Raw genomic sequence first — 16501 nt, 5'->3', positions numbered from 1 at the left:
TATTTGTATGTTACAGCAAACTTTGCATAATTGCGCTCCATAGTAAACATAAATATGTATATTTCGCTATACATATACAAAAGAAAGCAGTTGTATAATCTGTTTTGGTATACATATACAAAAAGATCAATTGTATAAAGTGAGAGAGACGAGTGAGCGAGCGAGATCTGGGAGAGTGGCGAGTGAGATCTGGGAGAGGGGAGAGAGAGGAACGAAAATATATGTATATATACAATTTTCACGCATTTTATACATTTGCGTTTTTGTATAAAGTGAGAGAGGGAAGTGAGAGAGCGAGATCTGGGAGAGTGGCGAGCGAGATTTAGGAGAGGGGAGAGAGAGGAACGAAAATATATGTATATATACAATTTTCTCTCGCTTTATACAAACACAAACGCATTTTATACAATTTGCGGTTTTTTGTATAAAGTGAGAGAGACGAGTGAGAGAGAGAGAGATCTGGGAGAGTGGCGAGCGAGATCTGGGAGAGGGGAGAGAGGGGAATGAAAATATATGTATATATACAATTTTCTCTCGCTTTATACAAACACAAACGCACTTTATACACTTGCGTTTGTATAAAAAACGAGAGAGGTGAAGGAGAGAACGAGAGTGGCGAGCGAGATTCACCAGGAGAGAGGTTAACTAGCAATAGTTTGCTATGGGGTACAATTAAATCAAACTATATTTATAGCATTTAATTTGAATTAATAGTTTGCTATTATATATAATTTTCCCTTTTAAAAATAAGTTTTGCATATTTGTTTGACTATGAGATTTTGGAAATTTGATTTTAATTTTTTTTTTAAAAAAAGGCTAATGTAATTTTCATTATTGATGGAAAAAACTTCTTATTCGCTAATAGAGTTGTTCAAAATTGAATCGAAACTGATAATCAGAATTGTAAAAAAGTTATAATTGATTACAAATTATTGGTTTTTCGATTTCGGGAATGATTTTGATTTTTTATCACGGGGTTATCGGTAAGGGTTGAGGTTTTTTCTTAACATAATTAACCCGATAACAAACTATTATATTTATATCATTTAGTATATAAAGTCTTTAACTTAGAGTTTGGTTTCATAATTTTATTTATGAATGTCTCAAACTCTCGGTTATTCTATGATGTGCGTATGTTTGCTTTTGAGCAAGATGCAATCTGTCAACTTACTTGTATGGTTCTTTGGTTTGTCACCTTGTTTTTAAGTGATTTTCAATGATTTTTTTTTGTAATCTTAAAAGTTGAACCGATAATCGAACCGATAAAGATCAATAATCGATAAGTCAATATCTTAATGGTTCTATAATGGTTTAACATGTCTACAAATCGATAACCGATAATCAAATTGATAACGACCAATAACCAATAAACAAAAATCGATAAGCTATCTTGATGATTCCATAATGGTGTAACATGTTTACAAATCGATAGCTGATAAGTCGAACTGATAAATTTCAAAAACAAATCGAACCAACTAATACACAACCATATTCACTGACCTATTCAATTATGGAATCAAACCTGCTATTAATGTGGGTACCTATGTTTTTAGAGTGGGGTCCGCAACTAAAATTTAAGTAAAATGCACATTCAAACGTAATTTTAAATTTCAAAAATTACAACTTTAAATATAATTTAAATTTTCAAGTTTGAACTTCTTAATCTATGACCAAACCTGAGCAAAGTATACTTCTTTCGTTCCCTTTTATGTTAAAAGAAATTAACTAAAATTTTGGAGTAATTTTCTAATAATCCAAGAAGATATTAATTTTAGATAAACAAATGTGGCAAAAAACTTAAATATACATATTAAGTACCATAATTATAACTATATAGCAACAATTTTTTTTTTCAAAGTTATGTTTTAATAATAATAAAAAAAACATAAAAAAAACACGTCCAATTAGTGCTCCAGCCGTTCCCCTTTTTTTCTCAAATTTTTCACCTTCCACGATTTGCTCAGATTGGTTATATATATTCTCTCCTAACAATAAAAGGTTTCTTAACAAAAATAAAAATCTCTTACTACTCATTCTGGACGCACTTCAATCATGGATACCAACAATTATTCAATCCTAATTTTCCATAAAGGACGTTGGGACGCATTAGGTAATATTGATAAATCAATATTTGATTGTTGTTTTTTAAGTGATTTTTCTACGTGAAAAATCATGATCGTTATGTTGTAGTATACTATGTTGGATATGATTTTTTGTTACAATCTAACAAACGATGTTAAAAATGGTGTAATTTTGAAGCTTTTAATTAATGGTTTTTTTGTTGTTGTTCATCAATTTTGATTATTTTTTTGGGGGGAAAGTTTTTCTTTGGTTTGTTTTCTAGGGTTTGTAGGTTAAGAATAGAAAGCAGTTTTAGTGCTTATGGTTAGTAAATTGGTTAAATGGTCGTTTTTAAATATTGAACATGTTGGTCGTACAATGTGGTGTATTTCTGATTTTTAAGGTGTCATTCAGAATGTTAATGATGGTGTGCATATTGATTATATTTTGGTAAATAATTTGGATTGTTAAGTTATTGGGTGAAAATAATAATTTTTAATTGGTGTCATTCAATTTGTTGTTTTTTGGTACATAATAATGGTGTCATATTAATTCTATTTGTTAGAATATTTTATATTGGTAAGTTATTTGGTGTAATTGATCGTTTTTATTTACTAAACATAATGGTCTGCCAGTTTGCTTAGATTCTGATTTTTATGGTGTTTTTCATAGTGGAGTTTTTGGTACATAATGATGGTGTTTATTTTTATTTTTATTTTTTTAAAAGTAGGGGTTGCACGAACGCAAGCCCCAGCTGCAACAAATTATGACGTAGGCTCGACCACTTGGGCCGACCTTAGGTAGGCACCCCTCCAATGTGCAATGGAGGTCACAAACCTAGGCCATGGGTCTTATTGATCGCCCATTGTTCGGCTTGATAGATCATTTGGATAACTCAAAAAATAACTTAATAGTGTAATTTATGAATTTTGTGGTACATATATTGAATAATTATTGGAGAGAACTCTTTAAATCAAGTTATAGTATTTTAATACATTGAATTGACCAGGCTGATTGATGAGATTGACTTCAAATATGTTTTGATCTAAGTTAGGTAGATATGTTGATTACGATATTGAAGGAGTAACATATGATGCAAACACAAACTATGAAGGCTTAATTACTATTATTGCTTCCCAATTAGGTGTGGACACACTAATATTTCATTTAGAACTAAAATATATCGTGAGTGGACCATCTCCACCAATGAAGATTCATAACGATATGGGTTATTACAAGGAAACAACCAGGCAAACTACCAAGCAATGACCGTAAGAAGGGATTCAACGAAGGAAATTAAATACTACAGGAGTAAAGTCACTTGTAGTAAATGTGGTACATCATGGCATAACAAAAAGACTTGCCCCAAATTTGCTTATCATAATTAACATTGTTGTATTTCAATTATTATTGTTGATGTTTTCTTTCAACAATTCTAAATTTTTTAAAGACTGATAAATGCACTTTTATCTAATTTGGTTACTCTTGATTAGTTTATTTATATTATTGATGATTTAATTGACATATCTTTATATTCTCATGTTTGACATACAGGCTTGGTATTGTCGTGTTTGTCATACAATATTGCATTCTAGGTGACTTAGATAAATGCAACATGTTCAAAAAATTTGTGTTGTAACTAATGAGTGAATGCTAGTGTAACATACAAAAAAAAATGTAGCACAATTGGTGTGCTTATTGTGAAATAACACAAATATTGATGAAAATTGAATTGAAAACATTACTTTGAGTAAATATTTTTTTTTGTTTGGAACCAAAATTAATACACATCATTAATGTAATTTTTTTGGTATAATTTTGAAGTAGTACTGAAAAATGTTAACAAAAATGGATGTAAATAATGGCTATCACGTATCGATTTGGTGTACTTGTGATGAAATATGCACAAGTATTGGTAATAAATGAGGGGTNCTTATCGCTCCTAGTGTGCCCACACATCCATCTCAGCATCCTCATCTCCGCAACATGCATTTTTTGAACATGTGAGTTCTTGACTGGCCAACACTCCGCTCCATACAACAAGGCCGGTCTAACTACCACTCTGTAGAACTTACCTTTGAGTTTAGGTGGAATTTTCTTATCACACAGGACTCCAGAGGCGAGCCTCCATTTCATCCAAGCAACCCCAATGCGATGTGTGACATCATCGTCGATGTCACCACTTCCTTGGATTACAGACCCAAGATACTTAAAACTTTCTTTCTTAGGAATGATCTGTGTGTCAAGTCTCACTTCCACATCTACCTCATCCAACGCATCACTGAATTTGCACCCCAAATATTCTGTTTTGGTCCTACTCAACCTGAACCATGTAGATATGGAACTATAATAGGAGAGATAATATTGAAAAAATTTAATACCCTAATTATACTCCATATTAAATGCACGTTAATCAAAGAGCATGAGAGAGAAAAATTTGAAAAAATAAATAAACTTAAAAACGAAAAATGAATTAATTAGTTATGTATGTAATTTAAAACTATGTTTGTAATTAAATAGAAGTACATTGATAATTTGTTAATTAAAGTCTTAAGTAGTATACTTTTGTAATTTTCACTAAATAAATTAAAATACAACAAATGATAAAATGATTGAGAAGCTATATGATATAAATCGAGTAATTAGATAAATAAATAAGTGTGGACTGAATTTCGACATAGGTGGTTGGCAATGTCATCCGAAAATACATAATACATAAATGTATTCTTTAGCTTGGTTTCAACTAACATTTATGTCCTTCAATTTTGGGTCGCGCAAGTATGTTTAAATTTGTATAAAATTGAACAAATAGACACACGTGTTCTATGTGGCATAATACATGTCAGACGTGAATTGCCATGTAGGACGCTTCATAAGACATGTGTCTCATTGTTCAACTTTATATAAATTTAAATATCTCCTTATACATGCCTAAAACTGAAGGACATAAATATTAGTTAAGATCAAATTAAATATCGTAACAATAGAGCTTTTGAACGGTTAAGTGTTTTAGAATAGCAACATACAATTATATTTGCATAGTCAATGAATCAGAAGCATAGACTCTATTTTGGAGAGGTTTAGCGCATTTCACTCTATAAGAAATAATGATTAAACGAAATATAGAAGCTAGGACTTTAAAACATTTATCAATTTTGTTAAGTGTGTGCATAATGTTTCATATTGGTAATTGATTTTTTTAGAAAAACTACATATAAGTCGTAGGATTTTTTTGCTAATGTGAGTCGGTTTAGAGAAAATCGTATAGATTTGATCTAAAGCAGATAATATCACACATTGTTAAGAGTATTTTTATGTTGATTTAGCTCAACAACTGATGTTATCGTATAGATTTAGCAGGATAAGTATGACGAAGACAGACGATGACACACGATGACGTCGGGCTCAATTTACGATCTCTTACCATTTTAGAGAAGCAAGTATATATAAAAAAATGTTAGAGACTTAAATTATCATAAAATACTTTGACAATATAGACTACACACATTTAATACTTCGCAAAAACTGACTCGTGAATATTAATACTCTTTCTGTCTCTAATTACTAGTTCATTTTTGAATTGACACACCTATTAAGAAAATAATTATTGACCTAATGAGTTTACCATTTTACCCCTATTAATTATGAAGTGGATGAATTAAAAATTTAACATTTTCAAAAGATTTTACCTTTTTCAAAGTAATTAATTGAGATTATAATAGAAATTTTTTTTTTGTTCTTTCTTGATTTGTCAAAATGAATAAGTAATTAGGAAAAATTATAAAAAAAAAAGTGGATAAGTGAATATGGACAAAAGGAGCAATAGTCTATATAAAATTAAATTCAAAAAGAAGTCGTTGAGTGTGTGAACAAAATCACACATTAATAGCAAAACCATAAAAACTTAATCCAAATTAAGACAATATCATATTCTATGAATAATATCTTTGAGCTAATTTAACTCAAAACATAAACCTTGATAAGAACTAAACAAGAAAAAAATTGAAAAATCTATATCCCAATAAAAGTCAAAAGTCAAAAATTTAAAAGAATCTTCCAAATCTTTAGACTATTCATCCACTATCTTCTAAATTTCAATCCTTACCAAAAATAAAAAATTCTATAAACAACTACAACCTCATTGACCAATAAAACCAAAGAAGAAAATAAGAAGAATAAATTTACTATAAAAATCAATCAAATTCAACCCCCTTCTTCATCTTCCAAAAAAAAAAAAAAGTCATGGCTGCTGCCCTGCTCCTCCTGCTTCTGCTAATCTGCAGCACCCCTGCAGTACTTTCTGCTCGTCGTTGTGCTGATTGTGGATCTTCTCCTGTTCCTTACCCACTCAGTACTGGCCCCGATTGCGGTGACCAATCTTACAAAATACGGTGCAGTAGCAACATCCAACCTGAACTTTTCTTCGATACGCTGAACAATTCATATCCGATAAGTTCAATTTCTCCCGAATCACAAAGACTTACTATCGAACCATCACCGTTTTTATCCAACACCTGCATCACCCAGGACATTTCTACCGTAGGTGTTCAATTGAATTCTTCTCTTCCTTTCAACATTACGAGCAGCAACACAATCATTTACCTAAACTGTACTGGGTCTTTGCTTTCGTCTCCGCTTAATTGCTCTTCGGAGAGTTTGTGTCATACTTACTTGAATGGAAGTTCTGGAAATGGAGATGGTGTTGGCGCGTGTAGGAACGCGCCGATTTGTTGTACGTTTAGGGCAGGTGGATCGTCGACGTCGTATATGATTCGGGTTAGGGAATCGGGTTGTCGGGCTTACCGGAGTTTTGTGAATTTGGATCCGTCGTTACCGGTTAGTAGATGGCCGGAAGCCGGGATGGAATTGCAGTGGGTTTCACCACCGGAGCCGGTTTGTACGGGTCAGTCCGATTGTGATTCTGATTCGACCTGTGGACCCGACCCGAATTTGAATGGAAGTGTTAACAGATGTTTTTGTCATTCCGGGTTTCATTGGGACCCAATTGCCGCGTTATGTGCCCAAGGTAAGTTATAAAGAGAGTACTTTTTATCTCGTAAAAATAAACGCTTTACGTGTAAAAATAAAGATCTTCGTTAAAAATAGAAAAAAAATTAATTATAAAAAGGCTAGAAAATCATTTCTCCGATTTCGATTTGGATGTGACTTTGTTTTAACTATTTCTGAATTCGATACGCAGATGTGACATGCCAAGATCGTGATGGTTGTGGTAGCGACCACACTGCACTCATAGCAGGTATTGTATAGTGGGTCACATTGAGTTTAGTTATTACTCTGTTTTTATTTAAGTTGTTCGGATTCTTATTTTTTTGTGCCGCATATATGTCGAGAAGATGTGGGTGTGGGATTCATATCGGATTTGGTCAATCAAATTTGGATACTTTTATCAATATTAACGGAGATATGCGGGATATATATAATGATTTTTGTGATAAAAATAAAAGCTAAGGTGAAATTGAATAAATTTGAATTGACTTGTATAAAGAAATTTGTATGATAGTCCTTTTCCTTTTATCTCCTTATAGGATTTTCTTTGTGATCAATATTTTTTCTTTGGAATAACTGAGTTTTCTACCTAATGTCTCATAAACATATAACTCTATTTTTAAATACTTGAATTATTTTGGAGAGAAGTATCAAAACACTCCTAAACTTGGCGCAAGTTATTAGTTTTATCCCCGAACTATTGACAGCTTTAAAAACACCCCTCTACTATTGCAAGATTGGGGGTGTATTTAGCTTCAATTTGTAAAGTAAATGGGTGTTTTTAAGGCTGTCAATAGTTCGGGGATGAAACTAATAATTTGCGTCAAGTTTAGAGGTGTTTTTGATACTTCTCTCATTATTTTTAGCTGAATCTCCATACCTGTATTTGAATCCATAACCCAGAATCTTATACTTTAGATCAGGAAGGTTAGATCTCTGCACCTGTATCGAACGCCCGCACAATTTGTTTTTTTACTCTATTTTGAGATTTCAAGGAGCTTATAATTATTGAAATTATCTAGTTATTAAGATGGTTGATCAGTACTATTTTTGGTTGTTGTGTTGATCAATACTTGAATGCTTCTTGGATTTGCAGGTTTGACATCAGGCCTGGGTGTGGCGGTGATTGCTGCTGTAATTGGTTTTTTTGTGTACAGACGTTACAAACGAATTAAGGAAGCACGAGATCGACTAACTCGCGAACGGGAAGATATTCTAAGCTCTGGTGGTGTTAAATCTGCGAAGCTATTTACAGGCAAAGAAATCAAGAAAGCAACAAACAATTTCTCTACGGACCGCCTTCTTGGTGCTGGGGGTTATGGTGAAGTTTACTATGGTAAACTTGATGATGGTACCGTGGTTGCTGTTAAATGTGCCAAGCTAGGGAATAGTAAGGGCATTGAGCAAGTTCTCAATGAGGTCAGAATACTCTGTCAGGTTAACCACAAGAACCTTGTGCGCATTCTAGGTTGTTGTGTTGAGCTTGAACAGCCATTGCTGGTTTATGAGTATGTCCCGAATGGAACTGTAAGTGATCACTTGTATTTGCAACGCAAACTTCTAACATGGGATTGCCGGCTCAGTATTGCTCATGCAACTGCAGAGGGACTTGCTTACTTGCATTTCTCTGCAGTTCCTCCTATTTACCATCGAGATGTCAAGTCTAGCAACATTTTGCTGGATGACATGTTGAATGCTAAGGTCGCTGACTTTGGTCTTTCACGGTTGGCACATACAGACCTGAGTCATGTGTCCACCTGTGCTCAGGGTACCCTTGGTTATCTTGACCCTGAGTACTACAGGAACTACCAATTGACAGACAAGAGTGATGTGTACAGTTTCGGGGTTGTGTTGTTGGAACTCTTGACATCCCAAAAGGCAATAGACTTTGGTCGACCACAGGATGATGTAAACTTGGCTATTTACGTGCAAAGGTTGGTAGAGGAAGAGAGAATAATGGATGCTGTTGATCCTGCATTAAAGGAGGGAGCAAGCAGCGTGGAGTTGGAGACAATGAAGGCAATCGGTTTTCTGGCTGTCAGTTGCTTGGAGGAAAGAAGACAAAGCAGGCCTTCGATGAAAGAAGTAGCCGAGGAGATTGAGTACATAATCACTATTGCTACTGCAAAGCAATAGAATGACATGTTTAAAATGGTAAATGCAGTAGTTCTTATTGTGTAATTTTATAAGTTGTGAGTTAAAAGCCAGAAAGTAAGGGACATAAGTATTAGTATTACTAATTTGATTGGATCTTCTTCTTTTCAAAGCTTGTTGTAGATACAACTGGAGAGTGAGTTTATACATACATTGATAATCTTTAAAACTTGGCCAAACAACCTATATCTCTAAAATAAGCACTTTTGGCTTCCCAAAAATGTTGCTGCACCAATATTAGATGCAAAATGCACAGTTTTTGAAGGATCAGACACACAACAGGGCGGTATTTTTGAAGATTATGAGTGCTAATTATTAAAGTTGAGTTAGACACAAAGTTTGTGTTAGATCCACCCAATTCTTGTTTCATTTGATATTGGGACTCGTGGCGGAGGGAGAATACTAGCTACAGGTTCAGTTGAATTCGATAGCTTTGGTTCAAAAAATTTACTAGTCTTCAAGATTCAATTGACCATGTACATATTATTAACTTGGAACCAATAACTTTAAAAACTTCGAATCCAAAACTCACAAGCTTTAAATTATGGCTCTGCCTCTTACTTGGAATCCCACGTCCAGAACTTAGAAATTTCAAAATTTGGATCCGCTTCTGGGGTGCTATTGGTATCAACTTTAGAATCTGTTCATCTCCTTTCTCCTTTCATGTCATGATCCATGGATCTCAAGTAACTTTACTGCATTGAATATACATGCTGATTGAACCAGAACAACATATTAATTACAACAAAGTAAAGGTGAAGACTAGAGAAAACTAAGAGAAGATTTTATTATTTGATGCATAAAAACTTGCCTCCCAATCTGGTAGCCAAATATTGGCAAGTAAAATCCTCAGGCAATTCAATTCAAGAAGTCTCTATCAAATTAATGTAATCTTTACAAATATGGTGAAATGTAATCTTTTTTATTTGCATGATGAAATACCAACAAGTCATGAATAGTTCTACTCAGATTTTTTGTGTGGAAAAAATTAATCAAAGGTTTCCATTCTGGCATGAGGGACCTTCCAAGCGAATATAGTCATACATAATCCCTTGGAAAGCGTTGGCAGTCTTTGCTTGTGTCAAAAATAAGGTGTTTTCTCCTCCCAAAAGTAGTGAACCAGGTATTGTTACAGTGAACAACCAATAGATCCCATGAATAGCATGTCTTGCAATTGCATTGTCTCCTCCAATTTCTCCAGTTGAAAGTAGGGGAGGATCTGCTGTTGGATCGTTGATCCGGACCTTTTACAAAAAGTTTCAGCTCATGTTAGTCTTTCACTATTAGTTAGATAAGCAACAAACATTCATAGCTTGTTTAGCCGAGCTCCTAAACTCTGCTTATTTCAAAAAGTACTTTTGGAGAGTAGTAGTTTGTATTTGACTAATCGACGAGAGGGAGTTGCTCGAATGGTAAGCACTCCTCACTTCCAACCCGAAGGTTGCGAGTTCGAGTCACCAAGGGAGCAAAAGGGGTGGGAGCTCCTAGGGAGGGTAAAAAGAAAAAAAAAACAAAACAAAAAAAAGTTTGTATTTGACTAATTGGCCTGGAAAGAACCTTAGCCAATATTAGAGCAACAATTTGTGCCTGGTCAAGGTTCCAGAAGTGTTCACAGGAAAAATGCTGTTTATTCAGCTTTTAGAACACAGCTTCTACTACTACCATGACGACCATTCAAAAACACGTTTTCTTTCTAAAAGCTTGGCAAAGCCACCTCAACTCTCTAAAATGAGCATTTTCATCTAAAAAATAAAAAACAAATAAGCACTTTTGGCTCCTTAGAAGCTTGACCAAACAGGCAATTACTGGGTGAGAACTGAGATACAATGGCGCCAACCAATTCAATTTATGTTCACATTATGTAAGATATTTGTATGAAACCTGCAATTCAGCATGATTGGAAGCTGCAAGTGCTACGCGCAATGTGTATGATCCACCTTGATCTACATTATCAATCTTGAACTTGATTTGCCATGTAGTACTTTGATATGCTTTGTCACCTATCTCCCTACACATACAAGTATTTACACACTGATTATGTCTTCAGTCTTGGAAATAACTTGAGAGTCTAAAGGAAGTCATCAGTAGGAACAGATTTATTCTTTCCTGTGAGTTAAGTGGATTTCACGAAAAACGATTTCTTATCATCTAATACAACTCAAAATATGAGTTTTGGGGAAAATGTTAGAGAAAGTACCTGTTAACCTGAGCAAAGAACCAGTCTTTCTGATAGTCACTAACTCCAACTGTGTAGACTAAATCGTTCTCGGGATATAACTCTGCATATCTCTCCCACAAACCATACTGCCTAAATCTGGCATAAAGTTACGACAGAATGTTTTCTTTCAGTTACCAATTGTACAAAAGTTACAAAGACATATATGTAATTGCATTATTCAGTGATTGGCTCTTGAACATTAGCCCGTTTAAATTTAAGAAGTTGGTAAGGGCCTAAGGGGTCTCACTTGTCTTGATTTAGGTAAAGTTTGTTAACGTATTTCGGGTTTGGATCAGGAATATAAAATTCTGCAGCAGAGCGGTCAGGGATACCGATCTCCCACAAGGTAGGACCATCTCTTGGAGGCTCATAAACAATCTCACCCAGCTCAATATCACAACCTGCATTAATATTAAATATCATGGTTAGAAGTTAGAACCTTTGATAACTCAGAAAGTTTCAGCATAGATTCTATTTGACATTGCAGCTACTTAATAGAACCTTCTGTTAAAGTTATTACAACTTCATACTTGTAATCTCCGATAAATCCAGGCACCACTCCGTAAAGATTATATGACCCTGCACGTATGTTCTTAATGACAAAGCAGCCATCCTCATCCGTCATAGTCCAAAATTGGTAACCCTGGTATAATGGCAATATGCATATCATGTCTGTTAGTAGTTTTAACTGAATCATACAGGTTAGATGAGCTTGTTTACTTATAAGGCACTGTGTTTCCCATTCAATTCAGAGCGATAGAGAAGAGTACCTTATTCTCTCTTTGCCATGATCCAGCATCTCCTGGCGCTGCTAGTCCTACAGATGCAGCTTTTCCAGGTAAATTTTCTTTGCTCAAGTATCTGACCATAAGATCATAAGACTAACTCAGACAACATAGTTGCTGAACCTGGAAATGCAAAATGTGGAATTAAGGTAAGAGAGGACAGTACCTGTCTTGCACAAGCAATCGACCTCTAACTACGCCCCTTTGATCACAGTTGGGAAATTCTTCAGAAGTTGGGAAACTGTAAGGCCAGGATTGGACTTCTTCGTTCATCTAAATAATATAAAATGTGAAACAATGTCAAGTTAAGAACTATTATTCTCTATACTGATTTACTGTTGTGATTTCAACTTCTATCTTTTCTTTGTTTGTGACCTGTCTTTTTGCGTCATCCCAAAGCGATAGAGCCATGTCTTTGTCTGATATAGAATTAAAATATGTGAACACGGGGCCGAGGACTTTCTTCCACTCCTCCCCAGTTTCGAATTTTACCAGAAGCTCTGTACCAGCATAGTGGGAAGTTAGAAATATCTGCAATTGTTTTAAAAAGAAATTACTTGTAGGGAGTTATAGTTTAGAGGAATCATACGAATGAAGTCAGAGAAAGTTCACTATGTGATTGTGTTCATTTAAACTATTGTATGTCTTTGATTACTCGCCAACCGCTATACTACAAAAAATTGGGAGGATCACAAAAAGAACTAAATGCATATTTTCACTGAAACCATGATTACAGTTATCTGTCTATAATCGAACAAACATTAGCATGTTAACTGCTTACAGCAAGGGTGGTCGGGTTCACGTGGGAGGTTAAATCTTGTTTGAATGGCCCTCCTGTTCGAAATTCATTGCTCGGAGTGATTTGCCAAAATCCCACAGGAGGGTCAAAAGATATCCATCCATGCACTTGATTATCTTTGTTTTCAAGTGAATACTGATATTTGTCATCCACCTGCAGTTGGGGATCCAAAGGAGACAGTAAATTAAGTTCACTATAACCTCTAATTTACAATACAGCCTTACTCATTTAATGCTGTAAATTCCCTCAAGTATAATACCTCTCCTTTGAACTCTGGCTCTATAGGATCGACGAGGAGAACCGCTTCAGGATAGGCTAATGGTTCGCCTCTCCCTGGAAGCCGGTCTTCTGCACTAGGCATAAATCTTTGTCTATCATCTGTTATGACCATGTAGTGAAATCTGGTAATGCCAGAAGGATAATAGAGAGTTACTTTTTGTTGTTTCCGTTCTCAATTTCATTTTGTTAGAATTTGATCATCTTTACATCCTTAACGAAACAACATTTTGTTTTATGAAGAGCTCTTTCAAAAGAACATTGGACAAATGCATTTCAGACTATATCCAAACATTTTAAAGTTTTACATCTGATCTTTTTCTCTCCTTTTCTTACGCCCTTACGGTAAATTCCTTTCCCATGATAGAATATTTTGAATAACAAGAGATATGGCCACTGCAAATGAATCATGTTTGTTCACTTCCACATGCTGCTTTATTTTGAGAAATATAGCTATGAAGATTCTTACTTTTCTTTATTGAGCATGAAAGCAATTCTGGTCGTGTTAAGGTGGAAAGCAGGCATGTCTTTCGTGTGCTCAAAGATGGCATATGAATAAAATCCTGGAACATCACGAAATACTACAAACCTGCAAATAGTCTATATCAGTAAGAAAGTAGTCCATCATTAACGACGAATTATACTCAAACGATTAGAAGAAAAAAATCTAAATTCAACAAGAACCTCCTATCAATATACAAAGGAGCTTGTTCACCCTGGACTTCTGGACTCCACATTCTTGTGAATGAAAGCTCAATTTGCTCCTCATTTTCCACTATAACTTGCAAATCTGTCCCTTGTATCCTGCATCAATAATCCACACAAGCGAAAAGAAGGATGATAAAGCAATCTCTATACTTCTTAACCTTGGTTAATTCACTTTAGCACCCTAAAGACTATATTGCTTGGACTTCCCAAAAATGAGCTTGCACCCCTGTCGGATCCTACTTTTGGAAGTTTCAATGTTCACCTCTAGGCATTTTTGAAAAGTCCGAGCAGCATAGCTTATTAAACTTTTACTGTAGGGAAAAGGATGATAGTAAAGAATACATACGTGTCAAACTTTCCCCTTGTTTTTGTACTACTCGGCTCGCTCCAATTTAGGTCCCAAAACCTGTTTGTTTCAACAGCATCAGATAAATCACTACCTATTCAACTATGGTTATTAAAAAACCCATGGATTATCATCTTAATAAAATGATACAAACACAGACTCAGATTTTGTACATCCTCGAAGACAGATTTCTTTGATTATACAACAACCACATACCCAGTGTAGTTCCATATAGTGGGGTCTGGGGAGGGTGTGTACGCAGACCTTACCCCTACCTCTGAGGCAGACAGGTTGTTTGAGATAGACACTCGACTCAAGGAAAAACAGTCTAAAGCAGTCCAAAAAAAGAATCAAAGGATGTGAAGCATGACAAAATATGATAATCGAAGCACAAGAAACAACAGATGGTAACAGATTTCTTTGATTATCAGAATACAAAGGAGGAATTGTGATTACACCTTCTATTATAACTTACCCTCCATTCAAATCTTTATTCTTTTCTTCCAACAAGTTGTCAATTCCCTTGTACTTTATCCCTTTGATAATTCCTCCTGGATTTGTCCAAGTTATTTCCACAACTCCATTATTTATCACCACCTACAACAGAAAACACTCTTACAGAAGAAAAAAAGACCAATCTTTACTACCAAGAAGTATGGTAGATGGATGAGATTCCTCCATTATTAACCAAAGTGTCGATTTCTGAGTCCTGAGAATATATTTCAAAATCGAGACTTTGGTTGAGCGAACAAATGCAATGTATCCAATAAAATTGTATGTATTGACACAACTAAATTGAGCAAACAAATTATACGGTGTATCCAACGAAATTGTATGTGTTAAAGAGGCTATTGAAACTTATGCCCCGTCCAATGTGCTTCTTTTATGACATGCTACAGTACAATTAGGTTGAGCGAACAGATACAACAGATCCAGCTCCAAGCCAACAGATACAACTCTAAAATAGTTGCTATGAATTGTAATTTAAGCAAACTATAACTATAAACGGTAATTATGCTTCAAACTATAGCTGTTTATGAAATTTCTATCATTAAAAAATCACTCTCCATCCCTCACCCTTCTTGGCCCTTACCTAAATAGTCAAGAAAAAGAGGGAGAAGGAGGAAGTTATTATGAAAATAACAAAATTAATAGCAGTAAGTTCAAAAAGATAAGAACTTTACATAGTCATTTTGAGCATTTAACAATAGTCCTGTAGAAGACATAGTTTCCCTAAAGTAACAATTTTTTTTCTTGTGTATCCCCACCTATACAATGAAGAAAGATATTTAGAAAATTGTTTTCCTTGAAAATGTAACTATTTTTGTGTTGAGCATTGTGATGCAAATTTGAATTATGAACACCATAAACAGACCCCATAGTTGTACTCTCAAGTTTGTCTACATATTGACATCACCTACTACACTAGTAAATACTACTCCGACTTTTCAATTTATGTGATATTTTTTCCTTTTTAATATGTTAAAAAGGGTACATTTCTATATTTAATACATAAATTTTTAAGTTTTACTCAAATAAATATTTTTGTGTCCGACCATGAAAATCTCAAATCCAACTTGAAGTTATATTTCAAATTGAAATTATTTTTCAACTCATTTTGAAGTTGTATTTAAATGCGTTCAAACAAGAACATTATTTCAAATACTCTTTGCAAAAAAATAACCAAACACAATTCTATCTTTTTAACTTGTAACTTCAACTCCACTAATTTTAAAAAAAGTTACAAATTTATGATCAAGCGCCTACTATATTTTTATAGCAAGTGTATAATATGATAAAATGGAAAATAGAATAACAACCTGCTAAATTTATTTAAAATTATTTGTTATTAATATATGTAATTTAAACCTGATAAATGAATACAAAATGTTCACGAGTTGAAAAGGCATAATTGTACAAATACTTAACGTAGAAGAGATAATTCAGAATCTGTCTCAAAAAGACAAAAAAGCAGAAAAAGTAACATGCTTCATTTGGTTCTCACATTTTGTCGTATGTTTTCCTCATTACACATTATTATTTGTGATACTTATTATTATTATTATTTTCATATTTGAATTTGAATTTTCGTATCATTCTTTTTTCATACTTTTACTTAATTCACCAAAAATAATCATAATCAAAGT

The 16501-nt window shown here is 34.1% G+C and overlaps 2 protein-coding genes and 1 non-coding gene across 3 annotated transcripts; 1 reads left to right on the top strand and 2 right to left on the bottom strand.

Annotated features, from left to right (window-relative positions):
* Nucleotides 1-2787: 2787 nt before the first annotated feature.
* On the bottom strand, nt 2788-2946 carry LOC125863450 (U1 spliceosomal RNA). Its single transcript, XR_007446139.1, has one exon. It is a non-coding gene; the product is annotated as a U1 spliceosomal RNA (small nuclear RNA).
* A 3309-nt stretch (nt 2947-6255) lies between these two features.
* LOC125863036 (wall-associated receptor kinase-like 20) lies at nt 6256-9334 on the top strand. Its single transcript, XM_049543174.1, has 3 exons — nt 6256-7087; nt 7262-7318; nt 8165-9334. The coding sequence occupies exons 1-3, from the start codon at nt 6304-6306 to the stop codon at nt 9202-9204; spliced, it is 1881 nt and encodes a 626-aa protein (XP_049399131.1). The 5' UTR covers nt 6256-6303; the 3' UTR covers nt 9205-9334.
* Nucleotides 9335-10020: 686 nt separating this feature from the next.
* LOC125862428 (probable rhamnogalacturonate lyase B) lies at nt 10021-15684 on the bottom strand. Its single transcript, XM_049542491.1, has 15 exons — nt 15539-15684; nt 14830-14951; nt 14355-14414; nt 13985-14104; nt 13770-13889; nt 13284-13425; nt 13007-13177; nt 12601-12756; nt 12392-12498; nt 12211-12301; nt 11942-12083; nt 11688-11841; nt 11420-11536; nt 11104-11230; nt 10021-10466 (listed from the first exon to the last, which is right to left on the bottom strand). Exons 1-15 carry the CDS (start codon nt 15578-15580, stop codon nt 10215-10217), a joined length of 1923 nt encoding a protein of 640 aa, XP_049398448.1. The 5' UTR covers nt 15581-15684; the 3' UTR covers nt 10021-10214.
* Between the last annotated feature and the right edge of the window lie 817 nt (nt 15685-16501).

This window comes from Solanum stenotomum, chromosome 4 (assembly GCF_019186545.1).
Source record: "Solanum stenotomum isolate F172 chromosome 4, ASM1918654v1, whole genome shotgun sequence".
NCBI lineage: Eukaryota > Viridiplantae > Streptophyta > Magnoliopsida > Solanales > Solanaceae > Solanum > Solanum stenotomum.
Note: the sequence above shows the minus strand (reverse complement) of the source record. Positions and strands in the feature narration are given on the sequence as shown.

Coding starts and splice junctions, on each gene's coding strand:
- LOC125862428 (XM_049542491.1), bottom strand. CDS start 15,580: ATGTCTTCTACAGGACTATTGTTAAATGCTCAAAATGACTAT. Junction 13,426..13,769: donor TTCATGCTCAATAAAGAAAA/GTAAGAATCTTC, acceptor TGGCATTACCAG/ATTTCACTACATGGTCATAA. Junction 12,084..12,210: donor CATGGCAAAGAGAGAATAAG/GTACTCTTCTCT, acceptor CCATTATACCAG/GGTTACCAATTTTGGACTAT.
- LOC125863036 (XM_049543174.1), top strand. CDS start 6,304: ATGGCTGCTGCCCTGCTCCTCCTGCTTCTGCTAATCTGCAGCACCCCT. Junction 7,088..7,261: donor TGCCGCGTTATGTGCCCAAG/GTAAGTTATAAA, acceptor TTCGATACGCAG/ATGTGACATGCCAAGATCGT. Junction 7,319..8,164: donor CCACACTGCACTCATAGCAG/GTATTGTATAGT, acceptor TTGGATTTGCAG/GTTTGACATCAGGCCTGGGT.